Raw genomic sequence first — 22,686 nt, forward strand, 5'->3', positions numbered from 1 at the left:
CGCCCCGCTCGCCCCGCCCCGTCCCCGCCGCCACGCCCCGCGTGACCCGCTGCCAGCCCGGACCGCCCGCCGGACGGACGAATCTCCTGCTGCGAGCCAGGGGAGGTCCCAGGGCGGCTCCTCGCCAAGGAGAACAAGGTAGAAGAAGGTCAGGGAACCGCGGGGCGGCAGGAAGGGGACGGGGACGCTTGTGGGCGTCGCTTCTCCCGGCTCATGTGATCTCTCCGGGCGGAAAAGAGGAACTGGGAAGCCCGGGAGATGCGCGCCACGGATTGGCCGGGGGGGCGGGATTGCGCCTGCGCCGTGGGACTCACCTGGTTCCAGCTTTTGGGGGGGGGGTCCTCTCGCTAAACCCTCCTCAGAAACGAGACGGGGAGTGGGTGACAAGGGCCCGGGATGCTCCGAAAGGGCCAGTAGAGGAAAGGTATTGGTTTTACTTGGACCCACCCAAATCAGAGCAAAAGGGAACTGGGACAAATGTCACGTTCAGGAGAAGGTTCATTACTTTCGGTTATAAAAGTGTTGGCGACTTGACCCTAGAGGCATGGGCTGCGTGGCATGCAGTGTCCATTGATTTAGAGCCAAGAGGACGTGTTTCTCTACATGTTGGAATCCAAGACGTTTTCCTCCTAACCTGGCAGGGCCTATAAGTTTTGAAACCTAGTCTTTGGTTTGTGTTGTCATTATCACCGTAATCGAAGGCGTAAATGTACACATGCCTAAGAGACTCCAGCATACGATTTATGACAAAGAGTCCCTTAGCCTCAGAGACAGCTAGTTTTCACAAATTCGTTTTCTTAGTTCTTATTCCTTAAAAAGTGCTAAACTGCCGGGCATGGTGGCCCATGCCTTTAATTTCAGCACTCGGGGAGAGTTCAAAGCCTTTCCAGGACAGTCAGAGTTACACAGAGAAACCCTGTCTTGCAGAAGAACCAAAATAAAGAAACAAAACACAACGACATTAACAAACATGGGGCTGGAGAGATGACTCTGTAGTTAGGAGTCCAGGCTGCTCTTTCAGAGGACCATGGTTCAATTCCCAGCACCCACATGGCAGCTCACAACTGTCTGTAACTCCAAGATCTGACACCCTCACACAGACACACATGCAGGCAAAACACCAGTGCAAATGAGAGAGGGAGACTAAGTCACTTAAGAGGGGAACACGTGTTCTCCAAAGGAAGGAAGAAAAAGAACAAAGCAAACAGGAGACGCAGGTCAGTAGAGTACTTATCTAGCGTTCACGAAGCCCAGGACTCAATCGCCAAGCACCACATAGACTGGGCACGGTGGTACAGGTTTGTAATCTCTCAGCCGTGTAGACTCTGAGGGCAGCTTGGCCTGTAATGACCTGTTTCAAAAAGTCTTTAAGTGCTAATTAAATTGCACTTTCTTAATTTGGTTTATCGGTCTTTTGACTTGACGTCACAAGAGAAAACTACAGTGTGTTATCTCTAACTTGTCCTTGTAGCAACCTATTTAAGACCCATTTACATTAACATTACCTCAAATGGACGAAATGAATGAAGGATTTATCCTGAATGCAAAACTTAAGGAAGCCCCCCAAATTCAATATTTTAATGCACTGTTTTTTTCTTGGTACAGGAGATGGACTTCTGAGCTACATCCCCAGTCACACAATATTTATAAATTCAAAAGTGAGAATAAGCAAAATACTAAAAATTTAAATAAAGACTATACCGCTGTTTCTGAGTATACCTTTGGCTCGGGCTCCAATATGCCCGAGCAAGGCTCTGTTCCTGAGGCTGTTTTCAAGAACGCTCTTCCAGGCACTGAAACATTGTTTAGTTTGGTTATTTGAATTGTATTCCTCTTATCAAAAGCTTGTATCCCAGATGCAGCCAGCACAAGCTATTGATGAGATGAAACCGAGATTGAGGTGATTGCTTAATGGGGTAAAGGGAAAGTACATAGCAAACCTTTGGCAGTGTCTCAGAAGGTCTGGTCAAACCTAGCGACAATTAGAAATGTGACCTGGCCTGTTGGCCTGGAATCTCAGCTACTCAGGAGGCTGGGGCAGGAGGATCACAAGTTCAAGGCCAACCTGAGTTGCAGAGAACTGTTAATTTGGTTTAAGGTAGCTTTCTCTCTCTCTCTCTCTCTCGCTCTCTCTCTCTCTCTCTCTCTCTCTCTCTCTCTCTCTCTCTCTCTCTCGTCATGTTTTGGTTGTTGATTTAGTGATTACCAATCCTTTTGCTTTTTCTTTCACCGTTTTAAAAATTTTACGTACCCTGGGCCACAGCCTCCAAAACAATAGAGAAACCCTTATAAAAACCAAAAAAAAAAATTTACATACCAATCTCAGTTCCCCCTCCCTCCCCTCCTCCCACTTCCCCCACCCACCTCCTATCCCCACCCACCCAACCCCACACCCGTCTGCTCCTCAGAGAGAGTAAAGCTTCCCATTTTAGGGTGTCAACAAAGTCTGTCCCATCACCACGTTGAGGTAGGACCAAGGCCCTTCTGCCTGTGTCTAGACTGAACAAGGTATCTCTCCATAGGAAATGGCTTCCAGAAGGCCAGTTCATGCACTAGGGATAGATCCTGATCCCACTGCCAGTGGCCCCACAAACAGCCCAAGCCATCTACCGTCACTTGTATTCAGGAGGCCTAATTCAGTCCTATGCAGGTTCCCCAGGTGTCAGTCTGGGGTCAGTGAGCTCCCACTAGCTCAGGCCAGCTGTTTCTGTGGGTCTCCCTATCATGGTCTTGATGCCTTTGCTCGTATTATTGCTTCTCCCTCTCTCGGACTGGACTGCAGGAGCTCGGCCTAGCAGTGGTTGTGGATCTCTGCATCTGCTTCCATCAGTTACTGGATGAAGGTTTTTGACAACAAGGTAGTCCTCAACCTGATTACAGGGGAAGGCCAGTTCAGGCACCCTCTCCACTATTGCTGAGTTTTATCTGGGGTCATCCTCGGGTGTCCCTGGGAATGTCCTTAGTGCCAGTTTCTCGGTAATCCCATAATGGCCCCCTCTATGAAGATATCTCTTTCCTTGCTCTCCCTCTCTGTCCCTCCCCCACTCAACCATCCAGTTCTCTCATGTTCTCCTCCACACTCCCCTTTCCACCTTCTCTCTCCTCTTCGCCCCCTCCCCTCCCTCCCATGCTCCCAGTTTACTCAGGAGAGCTTGTCTTTTTCCCCTTCCTAGGTGGATCCATGTGTGTCTCCCTTAGGGTCCTCCTTGTTTCCTAGCTTCTCTGGGGTTGTGGATTTTAGGCTGGTAATCCTTTACTTTATGTCTAATATCCACTTGTGAGTGAGTACATACCATATTTGTCTTTCTGGGTCTGGGTTACCTCTCTCAGGATTTTTTTCTCTGTTTCCATCCATTTGCCTGCAAATTTCAAGTTATTTTTTTTAACACTGAATAGTACTCCATTGTGTAAATGCACCACATTTTTTTATTCATTCTTCGGTTGAGGGGCACCTAGGTTGTTTCTGGGTTCTGACTATTACGAATAATGCTGCTATGAACAGAGTTGAGCAAATTTTCTGGTGGTATCATTGGACATCCTTTGGGTATATGCCTAAGAGTGGTATTGCTGGGTGGTGAGGTAGATTGATCCCCAGTTTTCTGAGAAACCACTGTACTGATTCCAAAACAGCTGTACAAGTTTGCACTCCCACCAGCAATGGAGGAGTCTTCCCTTTACTCCACATCTCCAACATCAGCTGTCATCAGAGTGTTTGATCTTAGCCTTTCTGACAGGTATAAGATGGTATTTCAGAGTTGCTTTGATTTGCATTTCCCTGATGACTAAGAATGTTGAGCAATTCCTTAAGCGTCTTTTTGGCCATTTAAGATTATTCTGTTGAGAGTTCTCTTCTTAGATCTCCACCCCATTTTTCAATTGGATTATTTGGTATTTTGGTGTCTAGTTTCCTGAGTTCTTTGATATTTTGGAGATCAGCCCTCTGTCAGATGTGGGTTGGTGGAGATCTTTTCCCATGCTGTAGGCTGCTGTTCCGTCTTGTTCACCATGTCCTTTGCCTGAAGCCTCTCGGTTTCAGTAGATCCCATTAACTAATTGTTGCCCTTAGTGTCTGTGTTACTGGTGTCTTATTTTGACAGCGGTCTCCTGTGCCAATGTGTTCAAGGCTACTTCCCACTTTCTCTTCTATGAGGTTCAGTGTGGTGGGATTTATGTTGAGGTCTTTGATCCATTTGGACGTTACTATAGCTCTATAGTAGAGCTTGAAATCAGGGATGTGATGGCCCCAGATGATCTTTATCCTTTACTTTGCAGAATTGTTTTAGCTGTCCTGGGTCTTTTGTTTTCCCATATGAAGTTGAGTATTGTTCTGTCAAGGTCTGTGTTGGAAATGTGTTGGAATTTTGATGGGGATTGCATTGAATCTGGAGATTGTTTTTGGTAAGATTGCCATTTTTACTATGTTGATCCTACCAATCCAAGAGCATGGGAGATATTTCCGTTTTCCGCTATCCTTTTCTATTTTGTTCTTCAAAGACTTAAAGTTCTTGTTATACAGATCTTTCACTTGTTTGGTTAGAGTTATCCCAAGATATTTTATGTTGTTTGTGGCTATTGTGAAGGGTGTTGATTGATTTCTTTCTCAGCCCATTTATTATCTGTATATAGGAGGGTTACTGCATTTTTTTATTTAATCTTGTATCGTATCATGCTACATTGCTAGAGGTATTTGTTTATTGTAAGAGTTCCCAAGTAGAATTTTTGGGGTCACTTATGTATACTATCATATCATAAGCAAATAGTGAAAGTTTGACTTTTAAGGCAGCTTTTTCAACTCTGGGTCTTAGTTAGAGTACAGTACAGGATGGGTGTGGTGGTGACATCTTTAGTCCCAGCACTGGGGAGGCAGAAGCAGGTGGATCTCAGTGAGTTCTAAGTCATCCTGGTCTGTAGAGTGGTTTCCAAGCCAGTCAAGCTACATAGTGAGACCCTGTCTCAAAACAACAACAAAATTGGGAATGACAAGGTGAGGGGTCTCAGATAACCCCAGAGGGCAGACTGGCAGTTAATGTTGAAGCCGTTCACGTGGGTGGACAGTCCAGGCAGAGTTAGAAATGCTGATGAAGGCAGAATTCTGACAGGTTTGCATCCATGTGAATAGTAAGGTATGGCTTTAGTTCAGTGCCCAGCGTGTATGGGGTGGGTGGTTTTAATTTTCATCTTCTTCATGGATCTATTCATCCATTCATATTTAATAATGTCCCAGAAGCTGATAGATGCAAAGAACATAGTTATCAGGGTCCCTGCCTCGTGGGATGATAAACTGGTGACCAACACAAGAAAACAGACCAAACTATTTGAAATGTGACTATTTACTAAACTGCAATGAATGAAATGAATCAGTGGGGAGGTACAAAGTGAGCAGGGCCGTAGAAGATGCTATTTTAGTGGCAGAGGAGGAAGACCCTGCTGTCAAAGAGATGCTTGAAAATATCTGAACTCCAAGGGAGAGAAGAAGCAGCCACGAACAGTCTGGAAAAGAAAAACTGTTCAATGGGGCTGACAGATGGCTCAGTGGGTAAAGGTTCTTGCCTCCTGAAGATGCAAGCCTACAGGTCTGAGGTCAATCCCCAGAACCCACATAAAGGTTTTCGAAAGAGGAGAACCAACTCCACAAGATTGTCTTCTGAGCTCCGCTGAGTGCTATGACATGCATTTGTCAGCACTTAACACCCACAATAAAGACTTGTCAGGCGGCAGAGGCAGGGTGAGCTCTGGAAGTTCAAGGTCAGCCTGGTCTACTGAAAAAGGTTGTGGGTTGCAAGCCAGCTAGAGCTACGTGGTTTTTGTCTAAAACTAACCGAATATTCCTGATTGGAGAATCGGGAAAAGCTCAGCTACAGCCTCTGAGTTGATCGTGAGCCAGAGGAAGGGGGACGGGAAATACAGGTAAAGCTAGACCACCGCCATCCAGTATGACACCATGGGCCAACCCAAGCTCAGTTCTGTTGGCTGTAGTAAGAGGTTGCCCGTCAACCCGTTACAGGAAGTCCTGTAGTCTGATGGTCACGTGTGAATGTTCGTTTTTTGAACACCCAGGAGTCACGACAGGGGAATAAAGAAGCAATTCCCCTTTCACCCAGATTCCCTGGTTAACGTTTGCCACAGTTGCTGCAGGGTTTCTCTGTCTGCTCACTCTCTTTTGGCGCTCTTTGAGGAAACTTTGTGGAAGTCCTTTACTTGTCAATATTTAAGAATTCCCGAAAAGTACATTTACAGGATTATGGTTAGGGAGATTGAATCCACATTCCGTTCCATGGCTTTCCCGTTGTCCGTTACTGTCCCTTACCAGAGGTTTTACTCCCCTGGAACCCAGTCTAGCATCATAAGTGATATCATGTACCTGCCAGGAGCTGTTGCAATAGAAAGCAGCAGAGTGACGTCAGTGACAGGGGCTCGTCTCTGAAAGCCGGGAATCTGAGACCAGAGTGTTGGCAGAGCTTCATATAGTAGTAACGCTTACTCCAAACACCAGCAGCTGGGAAGCTGGGCCAGGAGGAAGAGAGTCTCGAAAAACCAAAACTAATGAAAATAAAAATGAGATGTCTGACATGAGCAGCAATGGAGACCCTCCAGCCCACAACAGTGGAATACATAAGTGCATCTTTGGTGAGGGGTGTTTTGAGACAGGTTTTCTCTATGTAACCCTTCTGTCCTGGAACTCACTATGTAAACCAGGCTGGCCTCAAACTCAGAGATTCATGTGCCTTTGCCTTCTGAGTGCTGGGGTTAACGATGTGGGCCACCCCACCTGACTAATGTGTGTTTCTCTACAAACCTCTGCCCTCTGTAATTGACAGAGAATGGCGATTGCAGTGGAAACAGAACTCCCCCTGGAGCTTTTATTCATGTATAATGTATATGCGTGTCAGTGTACTAACATGTGAGCTCATAATGCATCCGAGACTTTTACAACCCTTCCTGCTGGAGCCAGTCTTCCAGACACGGCTGGTTTCCATGTCTTACGGCTATCTTGGTTTATCAGGAGTCCTGAGAGCTCCATCCCAACTATTTGTTCCCTGGTGTCATCAATGCTGCCCAAACCTGGGATCTATTACTTCCCCTGGGAAGTCAGTGATGGCCAAGTCCCCGATGGAAGCCCACTGCGAACGTTTGGCAGGTAAGAATGGTCATCCCTTCACATGCCAGGGGTGATTAAATAGCTCCCCTCCAAAGAAATTCAATTCAAATGGTTGTAATATAATTTTGTCTACTTATAAGCTCTCACTGTGTTGCCCCGGCTGGCCTTGGAATGAGCCACCTAGACTCAGACTGACCTTAAACTCACAGAGATCCTCCTGTATGGTTTGTTTTAATACAAATAACCACAAAGGAGTAAAGAAGGCAAAAATCGCATATAGTACCATTGTCCAGACAGCCATTGATAAATCTTTTGATCTCTCTATTCTTTCTCGTGTGTATATATGTGAGTGATGATCTGGGTGGATGTGGGAATACACTTATATACATACATCCTGTTAGTTGTTTATCGTTATGTCACAGACCACCTGAGAGTAAAGTGTCACTAAGCATGGTGACACACATCCTAGCTTGGGAGGCCAGTGCAGGAGAATCTCAGCTTGAATGCCTGCTTATTCACTGTCTCAAAAGAGGAAAAAATAAGCTGGGCACAGTGGCCCACGCCTTTAATTCCAGTACTCAGAAGCAGAGGCAGGTGGATCTCTGTGAGTTCAGGGCCAGCTTGGTCTACAGAGTGAGTTCCAGAGCCAGCCAGGGATGCATAGTGAGACCTTGTCTCAAAATAAAATTAACAAAATTCAAAACAAAAGTAAGAAAATTGCCAGGCAGTGGCCTCCCACCTATAAGGTAGTGGGAGACACTTGTTCCAGTCTGTGGCTTGTATTTCATTTTTGAATCACATTAAGGCCAATCATGGATGCCCATGTATTTGTTGGCCTCCTCTATGGAGCTTGGTGGTAGCTTGTCTATGAGTACAAATGCTCACAACGTCCTCTGCCCTCCAGGTTGTGCCTCTACGACATGACACGCTCCCTTGTGACCCTGACAGCACAGCACAAATCCAATCAGTGCCAGCTGCGAGTCTGCACCAGGCTGGTGGAGCCCTTTGAGCCGCATGTGGACTTCCTGTACATGGTTCTGGGGGAGCTGGAGCGTGAGGAGGGTGAGCTGTTCTCTCTACAACCTGTGTCGCCCTGGCTCCGGAGCTGGGGCGCCTTTATGTAAATCGGTGTGCCGGGCCTGGGACACACATCTGTAACCTCAGCACTCTGTGAGCTGGAGGCCAGCCTGGTCTACATAGAAAAAAAAAACCCTATCTTAAACAAAAACAAAACGATAGAACTAGGGAAACTTGGGCTCGGTGGGTAAAGTGTTTGCCATGAAAATGTGGGGACCTGAGTTCAGGTCCCCAGGACACAATGAAACTTACTGGGTGTCTGGTTCCAGTGGTTCCTTTGGGCAGACAGGAAGCAGAGACCAGGCTGGTGTGTGCAGTGGTGATGAGGACTGACTCCCAAGGCTGTCCTCTGATGTCCACACATGTGCCACAGAGAACTCAAGGAAAGAAAAAAAAGGAGGCACGGATTGGACCTGTCCTGTGACCTCGTGGGACTGCCATTGATTACAGGTCAGCCCATGAGGTCAAGGACTCTTGGAAACAGGTGTGACTGGACTGTCATTGACCAGCCATGTGATGCCATGTCAGAAAGAGGGACAGTGAAGAGATGCCCCCATGGGAAAGTGACCAAAGAGAAGCCGCAGGCTTCTGAGGGTCTGCGTGTGACGTAGTTTGTTTAGATCTTTCCCGATACGCCCACCAGCCCTCAGTCTATGTCTTATGGCTGCTTCATGAGCTCAAGAGAAGATGGGGCTGTAATAACAGGCCAGGAAAGAAACAGGAAAAGGTCAGAGGTGTGGGGGGGAGGGAAGAAACAGGAAAAGATCACTTTTAATCCCGGCCCGAGGCAGTCATTGTCACTAACCTGGCACGTTGCACCTCGGGTACTTCCCACTTTATTATTATTGTACTGTCTGGTTCCACCCTGAGTTCAGCTGACCCTCTTGCCTCAGCCTTCTGGGTGATGGGCTCTGGGGGTGTGATGCCAGACCTGACTTGTGCAGTTGTTCCATCCACCTATTCTCTCGGCAAGCAGTAGGAGCTTTGTTTAAATAGACAGTGTGCAGGGCTGGCGAGATGAGTTATCAGTTGAGAGGACTTGTTCTCGCAGAGGACCCCAATTCAGTTCTCTGCACCTGCGTGGGACCTCACAGCCATCTATGGCACCAGGCTCAGGAGATCTGATGCCCTCATTTGGCTCCCATGGATACTGCATGTATGTATACGGTGAACAGACATACATACAGGCAAAACACACCATACTCCAGGCGTTGGTGGCGCACGCCTTTAATCCCAGCACTCCGGAGGCAGAGGCAGGTGGATCTCTGTGAGTTCGAAGCCGGGCTGGACTGACAGCCTCCAAAACAATACAGAGAAACTCTGTCTCGTAAAACAAAAAAACAAAACAAAACACCATACACATAGAACAATAAAGTAAATAAATATTTAGAAAATTATTATAAGTGAGACAGTACAGGTCCACTGCCAGGAAGCAGTAGGCAGCTTCAGCTGGGGTATTTTGGGGGGGAGTGGTCTCCAGAATGGCTTTTCGGTGCCATTTTCCTTTACATGGTCGATATCACACTATATGTCTGTGTTGGGTTTAAGTTTTTAAAAACCATTTAAATTTTGTTAGAGTGTGTGTGTGTGTGTGTGTGTGTGTGTTGTTGTTATTGTTTTGAGACAGGGTCTTATATGTCCTGGGCTGGCCTCAAATTAGCAGTGTAGCCAAGGCTGACCTTAAGCTTGTGTTTGGAGCTGGAAGGATGACTCGGAATTAAGAGCAGCTGCCATTCCTGCAAATGACCACAACTGTTACGGTGCATGTTTACAGCACCCACACAGCAGCTCACAAGAGTCCACTTCTCCAGCTTCGGGGGATGTGACACGCTTGCCTGATCTCTGTAGGCACAAGGCTTGCACACAGTGCGCAGACGTACATGCAAGTACTCATACACATAAAATAATATATCTAAAAAAAACCCCTTGTAATCCCCCTGCTTCTGCCTCCTCATGCTGGGATGACATGCACATACCACGCTTCTGCCTCCTCATGCTGGGATGACATGCACGTACCACGCTTCTGCCTCCCCATTCTGGGATGACATGCATGTACCACGCTTCTGCCTCCCCATGCTGGGATGACATGCACGTACCACGCTTCTGCCTCCTCACACTGGGATGACATGCACGTACCACGCTTCTGCCTCCCCATGCTGGGATGACATGCACGTACCACCAGGCCCAGCTTTGAAGTGAAACTCATCCCCACCTTGTCTTTGCTTTGGGACAGAGAATCTCACTATGTAGCCCAGGCTGGCCTTGAATTTGTGATCCTTCTGCCTCTGACTCACCAGTACTAGGATTTCACATCTGCAGAACCACAGCCAGCTAAATTTTTAGATTTAGCATTTTAAAAATTTATCAATTTGACTACTTATTTATTTTGCAACAGGGTATTATCGTTCCATATCTCAGGTTGACTGTAACTTATTACGTTGTAGGCCAGGCTGGCCTTGAACCCACAGCAGGCCTTCTGCCTTAGCCTCCCACGTACTAGGATTACAGACTTGTGCCAGAGCGCCTGGCTGTTCCTTAGCTTTCTTATTGTTGGTGGTTTTTTTTTTTTTTTTTGGTTTTTCGAGACAGGGTTTTTCTGTGGCTTTGGAGGCTGTTCTGGAACTAGCTCTTATAGACCAGGCTGGTCTTGAACTCACAAAGATCCGCCTGCCTCTGCCTCCCGAGTGCTGGGATTAAAGGCGTGCCCCACCAACGCCTGGCTTTGTTGGTGTTTTGAGATAGGTCTATGTGACCTGGGCTGTCTTGGAATTTGCTATGTAGAGCAGGCTGGCTGTGGCCTCATTCTGATCAATCATACTTGATCATTCTGATTCATCCAGAAGGATTAAGATTAGCAGCATGGATTTATATATCCTGGGCTTAGTACACTTATGTCTCTTAATTTATACTTCTAAAACTCCATGGGCTGGAGAGATGGCTCAGTGGTTAAGAGCACTGGCTGCTCCTCCAGAGGTCCTGGGTTTGTTTCCCAGCACCCACACTAGTTCATAGCCGCCTTCTGACTTCAACTCCCCTTGTGGACTCTGCAGTCAGCGACCTCACTCCCATTCATCACACTGTGGGCTCACACACAAACACAATGAGAAAGAAAATCTTTTTAAAAACCCATGGTGGGAGCTGGGCGTTGGTGGCGCACGCCTTTAGTCCCAGCACTCGGGAGGCAGAGGCAGGCGGATCTCTGTGAGTTCGAGGCCAGCCTGGTCTACAGAGGGAGTTCCAGGACAGCCTCCAAAGCTACAGAGAAACCCTGTCTCGAAAAAATAAAAAAAAATCATGGTGGGTCATAACTCTGGAAAATACATTAATTAAATGGCTGGTCTTAATTACATTGACTTTAATAAAAGTTTATCTCACTCAGGTTTAAGATTTGGAGGTCAGAGTTCCTGCCCTCATAACTGATTTGGGAGAGAATGAGAGGAAGTACAAAGGGTCTTTTTTTTTTTTTTTTTTTTGGTTATTCGAGACAGGGTTTCTTTGTGGCTTTGGAGGCTGTCCTGGAACTCACAGAGATCCACCTGCCTCTGACTCCCGAGTGCTGGGATTAAAGGCGTGCGCCACCATAACCTTTTCTGCATTTTCCTGAGTATTTCGTACATGCCACTCTGATCTGGAGTGAGGAATGAAAGATGGGGCAGGGGTGAAGCCCTGTGTGGGCTGAGCGCGGCCTCGTCTGCCCTGCCCTCTCACCTGCGCCGAGGGTTGGCTGCTTCCAACCTTCCTGAGCCTGCTGTGAGCCCTGTTGGGTGCAAAGGTCCATCAAGCTTGTGCTGTGCCCTGTGTCTAAGCTGAAAGTCCTGAGGTCAAAGGACATGTTAGTTAGAGGGACTTTTCTAACTTTTCATGCAGAGCCAGCCATGAGATTAATGTGAAACAATGCCAGCCGTGTGATCAAGTCCTAAGATGTGACACCTCCCGGCACCACCCAAGATCCTGAGGGGTTCCTGTCTGGACTTGAGGCGTTTCTGACCACCTTCCCCCAGTCTGAGTGTCCCTGCTTTGTAATCAGAAATAATCGCAGTTTGTAAACACCTCACTGGCTATAACACTTGCCGCCTCACGAATCTCTTTTCTCCTCTTTTAAAGACTACTGTAAAGCCTGGAGGTGGTGGCACATGCACTCAGGAGGTAGAGACAGGTGGATCTCTGTGAGTTCAAGACCAGCCTGGTCTACAGAGTGAGATCCAGGACAGCCTCTAAAGCCACAGAGAAACCCTGTCTCGAAAAACAAAACAAAAAAAACCAAAAAGTTTGATACATGGTGATTGTATATACATATTACAGGGCACAAAGCGACATTTCATTGCTTGTCCTCGATAGATAATGAATGGCCACATAGAGTAAGAGTAACTGACGTGTGTGTGTGTGTGTGTGTGTGTGTGTGTGTGTGTGTGTGTGTGTGTGTGTTAGGAATACTCAAAAATCCTCTCTACTAGCTGTTTTGAAATATTCAAGTAGTTGGCAACAAGAGGGCCTGGTGGTGCAGGACTGTAAACCTAACTACCTAGGAAGTTCAAGGCCCCGCCAGGGATGCAGAGCGAGTTCAAGGCCAGCCTGGGCATCTTGGCAAGGCCATGCCTCAAAAACAGGAGAGAGAGAGAGAGAAAGCCAGGGAAGGGGGGGGGGGGACATAGTTCAGGAGCAGCAACACAGAGGCAAGGAACTTTTCTAAGAGAGGCGGGCCAGGGCCTGAGGGAGGAGACTTCCATGCCTGGTAAACGCCTGAATAACTGTCACAGAGCCTGAGGCCAGGCTGACCAGGACGGTTTCCAGGCCGATGGAGGGGAGCTGCTCAGTGAGAGGGAAGACTTTGAAGTCCTTGTGTTACAGGGGCCCATGCAGAGGTCTGTGGCCCTCCTCACTCAACAGAGGACGTGGCCAGGGAGGGCGTCGGGCAGGAAGCTGGGAAGGCAAAGGCTGCTCCCTACAATGCCAGGAAGATGGTTGCAAGGCACTTAGGGTCAGCTGAGGGCACAGAGAAGGTGAGCGGAGGAAATCCAGGAGTCCCAAGGTCAGGGGTGAAGCAGGGTGCAGGGGGGAAGAGGACAGATAGATACCAAGAAGAGCAAAGCTTCTACGGCAGAGGTGGGTGATCCCAGGACAGCCAGTCCAAGGTGCGGGATGGGTGTGGGAGGCAGAATTGGAGCAGAGGTGAGCAGTGGCGTAACTGGTTATCAGCGGGAAGGAGGAGACAGGCGTGTAATGTGAAACCTGAACAGTGGGTGAACTCTGGCCTCGCCTCCCCGATCAGTGGGGAGTGTGTGGGGTGGGAGCCTGAGTGGGGAGTGTAGGAGGACTCGCTCGTCTGGATGATGTCAACTTCTGGCCAAGACCCCCCTAAAAAAGCTAGGAGCATTATAAAGATTCTGGAAGACAGAGACCCCACATACCGGAGGGTGTAAAAGGAAGGACATAGGACACAGGAGTGTGGGGGCGGGGATGAGAACATGGTGGGATTTGGGGTGACTTGTGCAAGGACAGCCTCTGATATAGTCAGGTGTCCACCGTTAAGGGGTACACATGCCAGCGATAGTACTCCATGCATAGCAAGGCAGCCATGGTGCTTGAGAATCGTGTGTGTGTATGTGTGTGTGTGTGTGTGTGTGTGCTGGGACTTGAACCATGGGCCTCCTGAATGCTAGGCAAGTGGCTGTGTTTTTACTGTCCTTAGATGGTCTCTCTTGTACGCTAGACTGCCCCTAAACAGATGTGTATTGAAGGATGACCTTGAACTCCCGATCCCCTGCCTCCCTAGGCGTGTGTGTGTGTGTGTGTGTGTGTGTGTGTGTGTGTGTGTGTGTGCATATAGGTATGTGCACATATATGCAGGCACCCATAGAAACCAGAGGCCTTGGATGGCTGACAGCCAGAGTCACGTGTTTGTGAGAACTGGATGTGGGTGCTGGGAACTGACCTCAGGTCTTCTGCAAGGGCGGTTTGTGCTCTCAGCCACTGCCTCGGCTCCCAGTCCCTCTTTTTTGTAGTTGTTTTCGGTGTGTGTCTTTGGCGGTCAGACTCAGGGCCTGCACACTCTAGACAAGCGCTCTGTTTGTTGTTTGAGGTGGGGTTTCCGTTCAGCCACACCTTCCCAAGAACTCAGATCCCAGGCAAGCTCCGTCCTGCCCGGTTTTCCTCACACCGGCTACCCCAGGTAGCATCAAGGCCGAGGCCAGCAGTCCTCTAATGATGTGGGAGCGTCCACGCCCATATTTATCCCTTCCATCCTAAAGAAACTGAAGCGCCTGGCCCGACAGCCTCAGGCCGATTGTGCCAGTGAGAAGCCGCCGTTCTGTGGCTCGCTTACTCTGTTATATGCAGCGAAGATAAAACCAACTGAAATAACTTAAACTTAGAGATTAAAAGTAACGGGGCAGGAGAGCTGACTCCGCAGCTGACAGTGCTCGGTGCCCGAACAGAGGACCCAAGCCTGGTTGCCAGCATCTTCGTCAACAGCTCACAGCCACCTGTACCTTCAACTCCAGGGGAGCAGATCTCTCTTCAGGCCTTCATAGGCTCCTGCACTCATGTGTGTGTGCACACACACACACACACACACACACACACACCTAATTTAAGTTGTTAACTCCTCCAAATAATGTAAATAAGCACTTTTTAAAGATCCTATGAAATTTAAGCAGATTTCTAAGAAAATCTTCACACCAGAAGTTTGGGAACATTTGACATAGAATCCTGTTTTGAGTTTAGGATCTCCCATCCCTCATTCCAGAAACTCCCCCATGGCATCCACAACCAAATCATCACCTCATTCATGCTAAGGAAGGGCTGTCAAGAAACCCCTTCCACGCCCTCTGGTTTGGCTTTGGTTCATTTTGTTTTCAGACAGGATGTCTCTGTAGTCCTGGCTGTCCTGGGACTCTCTCTGTAGACCAGGCTGGCCTCAAACTCACTTGAGAGGTAGAGGCAGGGCATCAAGTGTTCAGGGTCATCCTAGGATATATAGAAAATTCCAGGCAGCCTGAACTATAGTAACCTCTGTCTAAAAGTAAGTAGGGGCTGGAGAGATGGCTCCGAGATTCAGAGCACTGACTGCCTTTGCAGAGGACCTGGGTTCTCTTCCTGACATTCACGTGGTGGCTCAGAGCCATACATAAGTTCAGTTCCAGAGGATCTGATGCCCTCTTCTGTCGTCTGGGGGCACTAGCAACACACATGGTACAGTTACCTGCATGCAGGCAAAACATCTGTGTACATAAATTAAATGTGAACATAAATAAGTAAATCCAGGGGCTGAGAGATGGGTCTGAGGTTAAGAGCACTGGCTGCTCTTCCAGCGGACATGGTTTGGATCCCTGGCACTCACAGTGTCTTATAGCTGTCTGTAACTCCAATTTCAGGGGATCTGATACCTGTTCTGCAGGCCCAGTGTGCACCTACATACTTGTAGGCAAACAGTCACCCACATAAAATAATCATACTTTTTTTTTTTGTCTTTGAGACAAGGTTTCTCCATGTAGCCCTGGCTGTCCTGGAACTGGCTCTGTAGACCAGGCTGGCCTTGAATTTACAGAGATCTGCCTGCCTCTGCCTCCCAGTGCTGGGATTAAAGGTGTACACCACTGCCACCAACACTACCCAGCAAAAAATAATTTTTTTTCGAGACAGGGTTTCTCTGTATTGCTTTGGAGGCTGTCCTGGAACTCGCTCTGTAGACCAGGCTGTCCTGGAACTCACAGAGATCCGCCTGCCTCTGCCTCCCAGTGCTGGGATTAAAGACCGTGCACCACCAACGCCCGGCCAAAAAAATATTTTTTTAAATAAAAAAAGCTAAGCGTCTGTTGTGGACACCCTAATCAATATCTTTCCTGTTTTGGTAGTACAAGAACATTGACATTATATATCAGGTCACCAACATCATCTGTTAGCAGCCTCCAACCACCGTTTCCAGGGTGGAGTGACCAGGCTGGCCTGGAACTCACAGACTCTGCTTCCCTCTGCTTCCCGAGTGCTGGGATTAAAGGCGCGCATCACCCCTGCTGGCCACCCCAGTTTTCAATGAGTCTGGTCTCAGGGTGCCGAGGAAGGTTTTCCCTTAGAGCACTGTTTCCTCAGTGCTGGGCTTTTGGAAGGCAAAGGAATTAATTCAGGAGTCGGAATGTGTAGGTTCAATTTGTCTCTGTCCTAGAGACAAAATTGCCAGCATTGCCAGTGCCTCGGAGCACCGAGAAGCAAGCATCATTGTGTTGAGGATCCTCTGGGAAGTCTCTGCTAACGCCTCCTCGGGTCTGTCTTTCAGATGGAAGCTCAGTGGTGAAGGCCCGACTGCTCACCTGTGTGGAGGGGATGGATCTGTCCTTGTTAGAAAAAGCCATCCTGGAGCAGAGGCTGTGCCTGCAAAAGAGGCAGCAGCCAACAGGAGTCACCAGCACCTTGCCAACCCCTCCGAGTGCTCCTCATTTCCAGTAACAGTCTTCATCTGGAACCAGAAAGTGGTGGCCCGGCGGTGGGGGTGGGGCGGGGGATGGAGGGGAGTCCTGGACTCTGGACTGACCCGGAAACGAAAACCCTCCTCAAGCCCGCCGTGGTGGCCCATGCCTGTAATCCCAGCGACAGGGAAGCAGAGTCGGGAGGATCTGGAGTTTAAGGACAATCTGAACTACATGAGATCCTCTCTCCAAAATATATACCTGATACCCCACCCCAAGGCCCTGGGGCTGTGACTTGTGAAAGACACAAAGGGTTGGTTCCTCAATGTCCTCATGAATAAAGAGTGTGAGCCTCCAATGTGTGTGCACCGTGCAGAGCCGGCTGCAGCCAGCAGGGGCCAGCAGGGGGAGCCACAGCAGACAGCTTGCCTGACAGAGAAGCTGCAGCCTGCTGAGGACTTCTGGTGACTTCTGGGCTGGGAGGCTGAGGGGAGGATGCTAGGGGCCCAGGGGCAGAGTTGGGGGAGCCAGGGGCAGAGTTAAGGGGTTCAAGATGCTAAGGGGTCACCCTTGCAGAGGTTCTGACGTGATGGAAGCTAAGAACTGTTGACGGGCCAAGCGGGGGGGGGCTGGGTCCTGATGTGTGACCCAGAGCAGGCTTGTGGCTTCAGAAGACTTGACCCAACCCTAACCTCTGCCTCATGCTGTTAACCCTCCCCTGTACGACCTTTCTAAGTAGATCCTTGTGACCCAGGAACATTGGTGTGCGGGGACCGAGTCATGGGCCGAGGCAGAAGTTTGGGCTCTCCTGCACTCCGTAGCTAGTCAATGGAGAAGAAACCTGGAGTTGGGTTGAACTGGGCTGGGCAAGATGGATGACAGGCAGTGCATGGGGAGAGCCCGGCCAGGGCGGGGGCTGGGCAGGGTGTTCCGCGCAGGCTGGAGTCCCGCAGAGGGGACGCTTCGCGTGAGATTGAAATGTCCAGATGTGGTCTGTTTCCCGGGCAGCTTTGCAGACATGGATTCGTTCCAGAAGGTCCAGAAGATTGGAGAGGGCACCTATGGGGTGGTCTATAAGGCCAGGAACAAGGCGACTGGGCAACTTGTGGCCCTCAAGAAGATCAGGCTGGATGCGTGAGTGTCAGGGCTTGCCCCAATGCCCTGTCTGTCTCCCAGGGGAACACTAAAACCTGCCTTCATCTCGTGGGCTTGCACCCAGCCTCTATGGTAGACACAAAGGTGCAGCCCCCTCCCTTCTGATTAGCCCTGTCCTGGGCCCAGCCCTGTGGAGCTCGGTGGGTGTAAAGTGTGCTGCGGAGCACGGGTCCCCCTCTTGGTACAGACCTTCTGTCAGAAGTGGGGACTGCTGGAGCGAAACACACTGAGGCACACACATGCACTCACATAAAGAGGCACACACAGGCGCGCGCACATGCACACACACACACACAGAGATATACACATGCACACACGCACACACGCACACACGCCCTGGTCAGAAGTGACTGCTTGTGCCCATTGGTATTTCTTTTTTTTTTTTTTTTTTTTTGGTTTTTCGAGACAGGGTTTCTCTGTATTGTTTTGGAGGCTGTCCTGGAACTCGCTCTGTAGACCAGGCTGGCCTCGAACTCACAGAGATCCGCCTGCCTCTGCCTCCCGAGTGCTGGGACTAAAGGCGTGCGCCACCAACGCCCGGCTCGCCCATTGGTATTTCATATTTTCCAACAGGGAGACTGAGGGGGTTCCCAGCACCGCCATCAGGGAGATCTCCCTGCTGAAGGAACTGAAGCACCCCAATATTGTCAAGTGAGCTGGGAAAGGAAGTGGTGGGGCTTGGGGCCCCGAGTGCCTCATCCTGAGACTGACCCCTCCCTGCCAGACTGCTGGATGTGGTCCACAGAGAGAAGAAACTCTACCTGGTGTTTGAGTTCCTCACTCAGGACCTGAAGAAGCACATGGACTCCACCCCCACCTCAGAGCTCCCCCTGCACGTCGTCAAGGTGCCCAGGGAAACACAGGAGGGTAAGGCCACACCCCCGCCTGGCCAGCCACCTTCTGTTTAATGGCTCTTTGTCTTGGTCTTTCCGCAGAGCTACCTCTCCCAGCTGCTGCAGGGGTTGGATTTCTGCCACTGCCACCGGGTCATCCACCGAGACCTGAAGCCTCAGAACCTGCTCATCAATGAGTTTGGAGCCATCAAGCTGGCTGACTTTGGGCTGGCTCGAGCCTTCGGGGTTCCCATGCGCACCTATACCCACGAGGTGGTGTAGGCCAGGGGGTGGGAGGGGCAGCCAAATGGTGTCACCCGTGGATTCGGCCACCATGATGATGCTGCTGCTTGCCCCACAGGTGGTGACACTGTGGTACCGTGCTCCCGAGATCCTCTTGGGCAGCAAATTTTATTCAACAGCTGTGGATGTCTGGAGCATTGGTTGCATCTTTGCAGAAATGGTAGGAGGGGGACAAGCTGGGCTCGGGGCATTCCTCAGTGGCGGGGTGATCCCCTAAGTTGGGGAAGGCCCTGGGTTCGGTTCCCAAGACTGCATGCAACCAAAGACAAAACTTTTTGAACCAGTGGCCAGGGAGATGGTTTAGTGGGTAATAGAACTTGCCACCAGCCAGCCAGCTTGAGTTTTATCCCTAAAACCCTCGTGGTGGAAGAAGAGAACAGATGTTGTCCTCTGGCTACACACATGCACTTGCTGTGGTGCACAGTCTCTCTCTCTCTCTCTCTTTCTCTGTCTGTCTCTCTCTCTCTCATGCACTGTGATGCACAATCTCTCTCACACACACACACTATCAATCAACCTATAAATGTAAAACAAAAAATGTTAAACCAACAAATGTGAGCACATGATAGCGCATGCCTGTCAATCTATCACTTGGGAAGACAAGATATTCTTGAAGTTAAGGCTGGCTTAAAAAAATAAGGGCGGTGGTGGCGCACGCCTTTAGTCCCAGCACTTGGGAGGCAGAGGCAGGAGGATCTCTTGTGAGTTTGAGTCCAGCCTGGTCTACAGAGTGAGTTCCAGGACAGCCAAGGCTACACAGAGAAACCTTGTCTGAAAACACCAAAAAACAAAAAACAAAACAAAACAAAACAAAAACACTAAGGGCTAAGAATGAACTTCAGTTGTAGAGCACTTGCCTATTATAAAAAGAAAACAGACAGGAAGGAAGGAAGGAAGGGATGGATGGAGGGAGGGAGGAAGGGCTGTACCGAGGCACGAAGATTTCTAGAGTTTGGGGCCAGCCAGGACCACACTGTGGCTCATATGTCTATTAGAGGTGGCTTGAGGAATATCTGTGGCTGGCTGGGGGGAAGCAAGTCTTGTTCCGGGGAAGACTAGAAATTTAACATAGCCCTGGGAAAGGTGTCTTTTGTTGTTGTTGTTGTTGTTTGAGACAAAGACTTCGTTGTGTAGCTTTAACCATCCTGGAACTCACTCTGTAGACCAGGCTGGCCTCAAACTCATAGATCCGCCTGCCTCTGCCTCCCTCCTGAGTGCTGGGATTAAAGGCGTGTGCCAGCACACCCATCTTGGGAAAGATATCCCTCCCTGTCTTTCCGCTTAGCCAGGGTGGGGTTCTGCTATCACAAGTGTCACAAAGAACACACACCTCCTCTCCCCTCGCGCTCCAGGTGACTGGCAAACCTCTGTTTCCCGGTGACTCGGAGATCGACCAGCTCTTCCGTATCTTCCGTACCCTGGGGACCCCCAGTGAAGCCACGTGGCCGGGAGTCTCCCAGCTGCCCGATTTTCAGGGCAGCTTCCCCAGATGGACCAGGAGGAGGCTGGAGGAGATCGTGCCTAGTCTGGGACCAGAAGGCAAGGACCTGCTCCTGGTAGGTACACGCAGACAAGGACAGCACCCCAGAAGCTGCTGCTGCCCCAGAGTGCCCTCTGCCAGCCACCCTCTTGCGTAACCCCGAGTCCGGGCTGGGCTCTTACGGCTTTGTACACCCTTGGCTTGTGCCTGTGCGTCTCTGGTCAGGAGCCTCTCTGCTCATATCGAGCGTTCATCTCCCCTTTTGAAACGTCTCTGAAGTAATCAGCTTTGTTTTTGTGGCGTGGCTGTTGTCTCTCCCTTGCGGGCTTTGTGGAGCACTTAGGTGGAACACGTCTCTGGGCAGAGACCACACCCCCTCCTGCCTCAGTGTCCCCCCACTCACTGCCTCCCAAAGGTTGGTCTTCACAGAGGCCTGGCCGTGCAGAACAAACTCCCTACCTTCTGGACTCCTGCCACCCTAGCGATTCATCAGCTGCCTACAGGGCCTCAGATAAAGCTGTTCCCGTTTGCCCACACAGCCTGCAATCCCCATTTCTGTCTTCACCCTAGTGTTGCGCCGGGGAAGGAAGGGCAGGTCTGTTGAGGCCATGGTCAGGTCACCAGAGGTCTGTGTGCTGTCTACCAGCATAATGCCAACAGGATGGCATGCACTTTCTGCTAAGGCCGGGTCCTTCGTATGCTACTCCCTGGCGTCCTGCCTGGGTAGTGAACCTGAGTGCAGAGAGCTGGACAGACCTGGCCTCTTGGTTGTGTTAGCTCCTCCTTCACCTTGCTCTGTGTCTGTCCTGCACCACCCCAAGCGTAAATTCTTTGGACAGGTTTAGGGACTGCTGCCTAACACGAAACATACCTGTTCCCAGCCAGAAGAAGGTGTTACCTGGAGAGGACCTCGCTGAATCATAGGCCTGGAACCAGAACTAATGGTTTAACCTGCTCTGGGAGTGTCCAGAGCTTAGAAGCTGGGACAGGCACGTGGGCTTAGAAGGTGGCTCGGTGGGTGAAGTACTTGCCGGGCAAACATGAGGACCCGACTTCAGATCTCCAGCACCCACACAAAGCCCGGCTGGGCACGGTTCAGTGGGCAAAGCCCTTTAGGCAGTCATGAGCATCTAAGAAGCCACCTAAAGCTGGACGCAGCGGCGGGAATCTATAACCCCAGTGCCCCCAGGGCAGGATCCCTGGCATTCAGGGGCCAGCTAGCTAGCCCGGGGTATGCAGTACAGGCAAACGGCAAAGAGACTTGGGGCCAGAGTGATGGCTGTTCTTGCAGAGTTCTGTTCCCAGCACCCACACCGAGTGGCTCGTAGTCAACTGTAACCCCAGTTCCAGAGGACCTGATGCCTTGGGCCTCCCATGGGTGTTTGCACCCATGTGCACACACACACACAGCTAGGAGGCAGTGGCTTCACAAAGTTCTGGGTTGAGGCACCCGCTCAGGGACCTGTGAAGGGAATTCCTCACCCTACCCTGGTTGCACCTAGGTTCATTCTCTTGTCTTTCCTCCTCAGCACCTCCTGCAGTACGACCCCAGCCAGCGGATCTCAGCCAAGACCGCCCTGGCCCATCCCTACTTCTCTACGGAGAACTCCCTAGCATCGCGGCTCCGTTGAATGGTGGAACACTCCTTAAACTTCCACCATGTCTGTGGGGCCCACCGCCTCACGTCCTCTCCCCACCCATTTCCGATAAAGCATATCTAGGGAGGAATGCATCCCTGAGGAAATTTTACATCAGTCATCAGAAAGCTAGGCTTGGGTTCGTCCTGCCTGTAGGTTGGCGAATTTCTAATGTCGTTTGTTGGATTTAATGGTGCACTTTCAAAAGCCATGCAGGTGTTCCGTACATGGGGTGGGGTGGGGTGCATGGCTTCCCTGGCATTCGACAGCGGGTGTCGGGTTAGTTAACAGCCCCCCTCCCCTTCTCTGCTGTAGCTGCAGATGCAGACTCAACGGCAGGGCGCCCTCTGCTGGTCTTGATTTTTGTTTAAGCTGTTGGTGGGAAGAGTCCAGTTCAGAGGACTCAGCAGGAGGTGGGATGGGACAGTCTGGTTAGGGCACCTGAGGGTGTTCTAAGTAGTTGTCACATCATCAGAGAGGCTGTGGGTGTCCCTCTGTGTGACAAATGGGAAATAAATATAACTTGTTCTTGAGTTCTCGGGTGTCATTCTGCTTATGGGGGGACACAGCTTGCCAACGAAGAGGAGTTCCACAGAGGGCTGGAGACAGTTCTGACAGGAACTGAGGGACCAGGGGTCTTCCGGGCCTCTTTCCATGGTCACGCCTTCCTCAGGCGGGTGAGTTGAACACATCTGCCCCA

General features: G+C 50.1%; 2 protein-coding genes across 3 annotated transcripts; both read left to right on the forward strand.

The window, feature by feature from the left end:
- Positions 1–9: 9 nt before the first annotated feature.
- Positions 10–16,936, forward strand: Ten1 (TEN1 subunit of CST complex). The gene is given in 5 exon segments (XM_005070205.4): positions 10–138; positions 7,004–7,138; positions 8,004–8,161; positions 16,449–16,605; positions 16,607–16,936. Coding segments are annotated over 4 exon segments (594 nt in total). The 5' UTR covers positions 10–138; positions 7,004–7,049; the 3' UTR covers positions 16,797–16,936.
- Cdk3 (cyclin dependent kinase 3) lies at positions 16,912–22,519 on the forward strand. Of its 2 annotated transcripts, XM_013113297.3 has the most exons (8): positions 16,912–17,042; positions 17,587–17,712; positions 18,307–18,384; positions 18,458–18,578; positions 18,669–18,839; positions 18,928–19,029; positions 20,222–20,425; positions 21,879–22,519. In XM_013113297.3, the coding sequence occupies exons 1-8, from the start codon at positions 16,912–16,914 to the stop codon at positions 21,978–21,980; spliced, it is 1,035 nt and encodes a 344-aa protein (XP_012968751.1). In that variant the 3' UTR covers positions 21,981–22,519. The 2 variants fall into 2 exon arrangements, with proteins under 2 accessions (XP_012968751.1, XP_005070261.2); XM_005070204.4 differs by lacking the exon at positions 16,912–17,042 and having other exon boundaries at positions 17,219–17,712.
- Positions 22,520–22,686: the final 167 nt, after the last annotated feature.

This window comes from Mesocricetus auratus, unplaced genomic scaffold (assembly GCF_017639785.1).
Source record: "Mesocricetus auratus isolate SY011 unplaced genomic scaffold, BCM_Maur_2.0 Super-Scaffold_100007, whole genome shotgun sequence".
Classification (NCBI taxonomy): domain Eukaryota; kingdom Metazoa; phylum Chordata; class Mammalia; order Rodentia; family Cricetidae; genus Mesocricetus; species Mesocricetus auratus.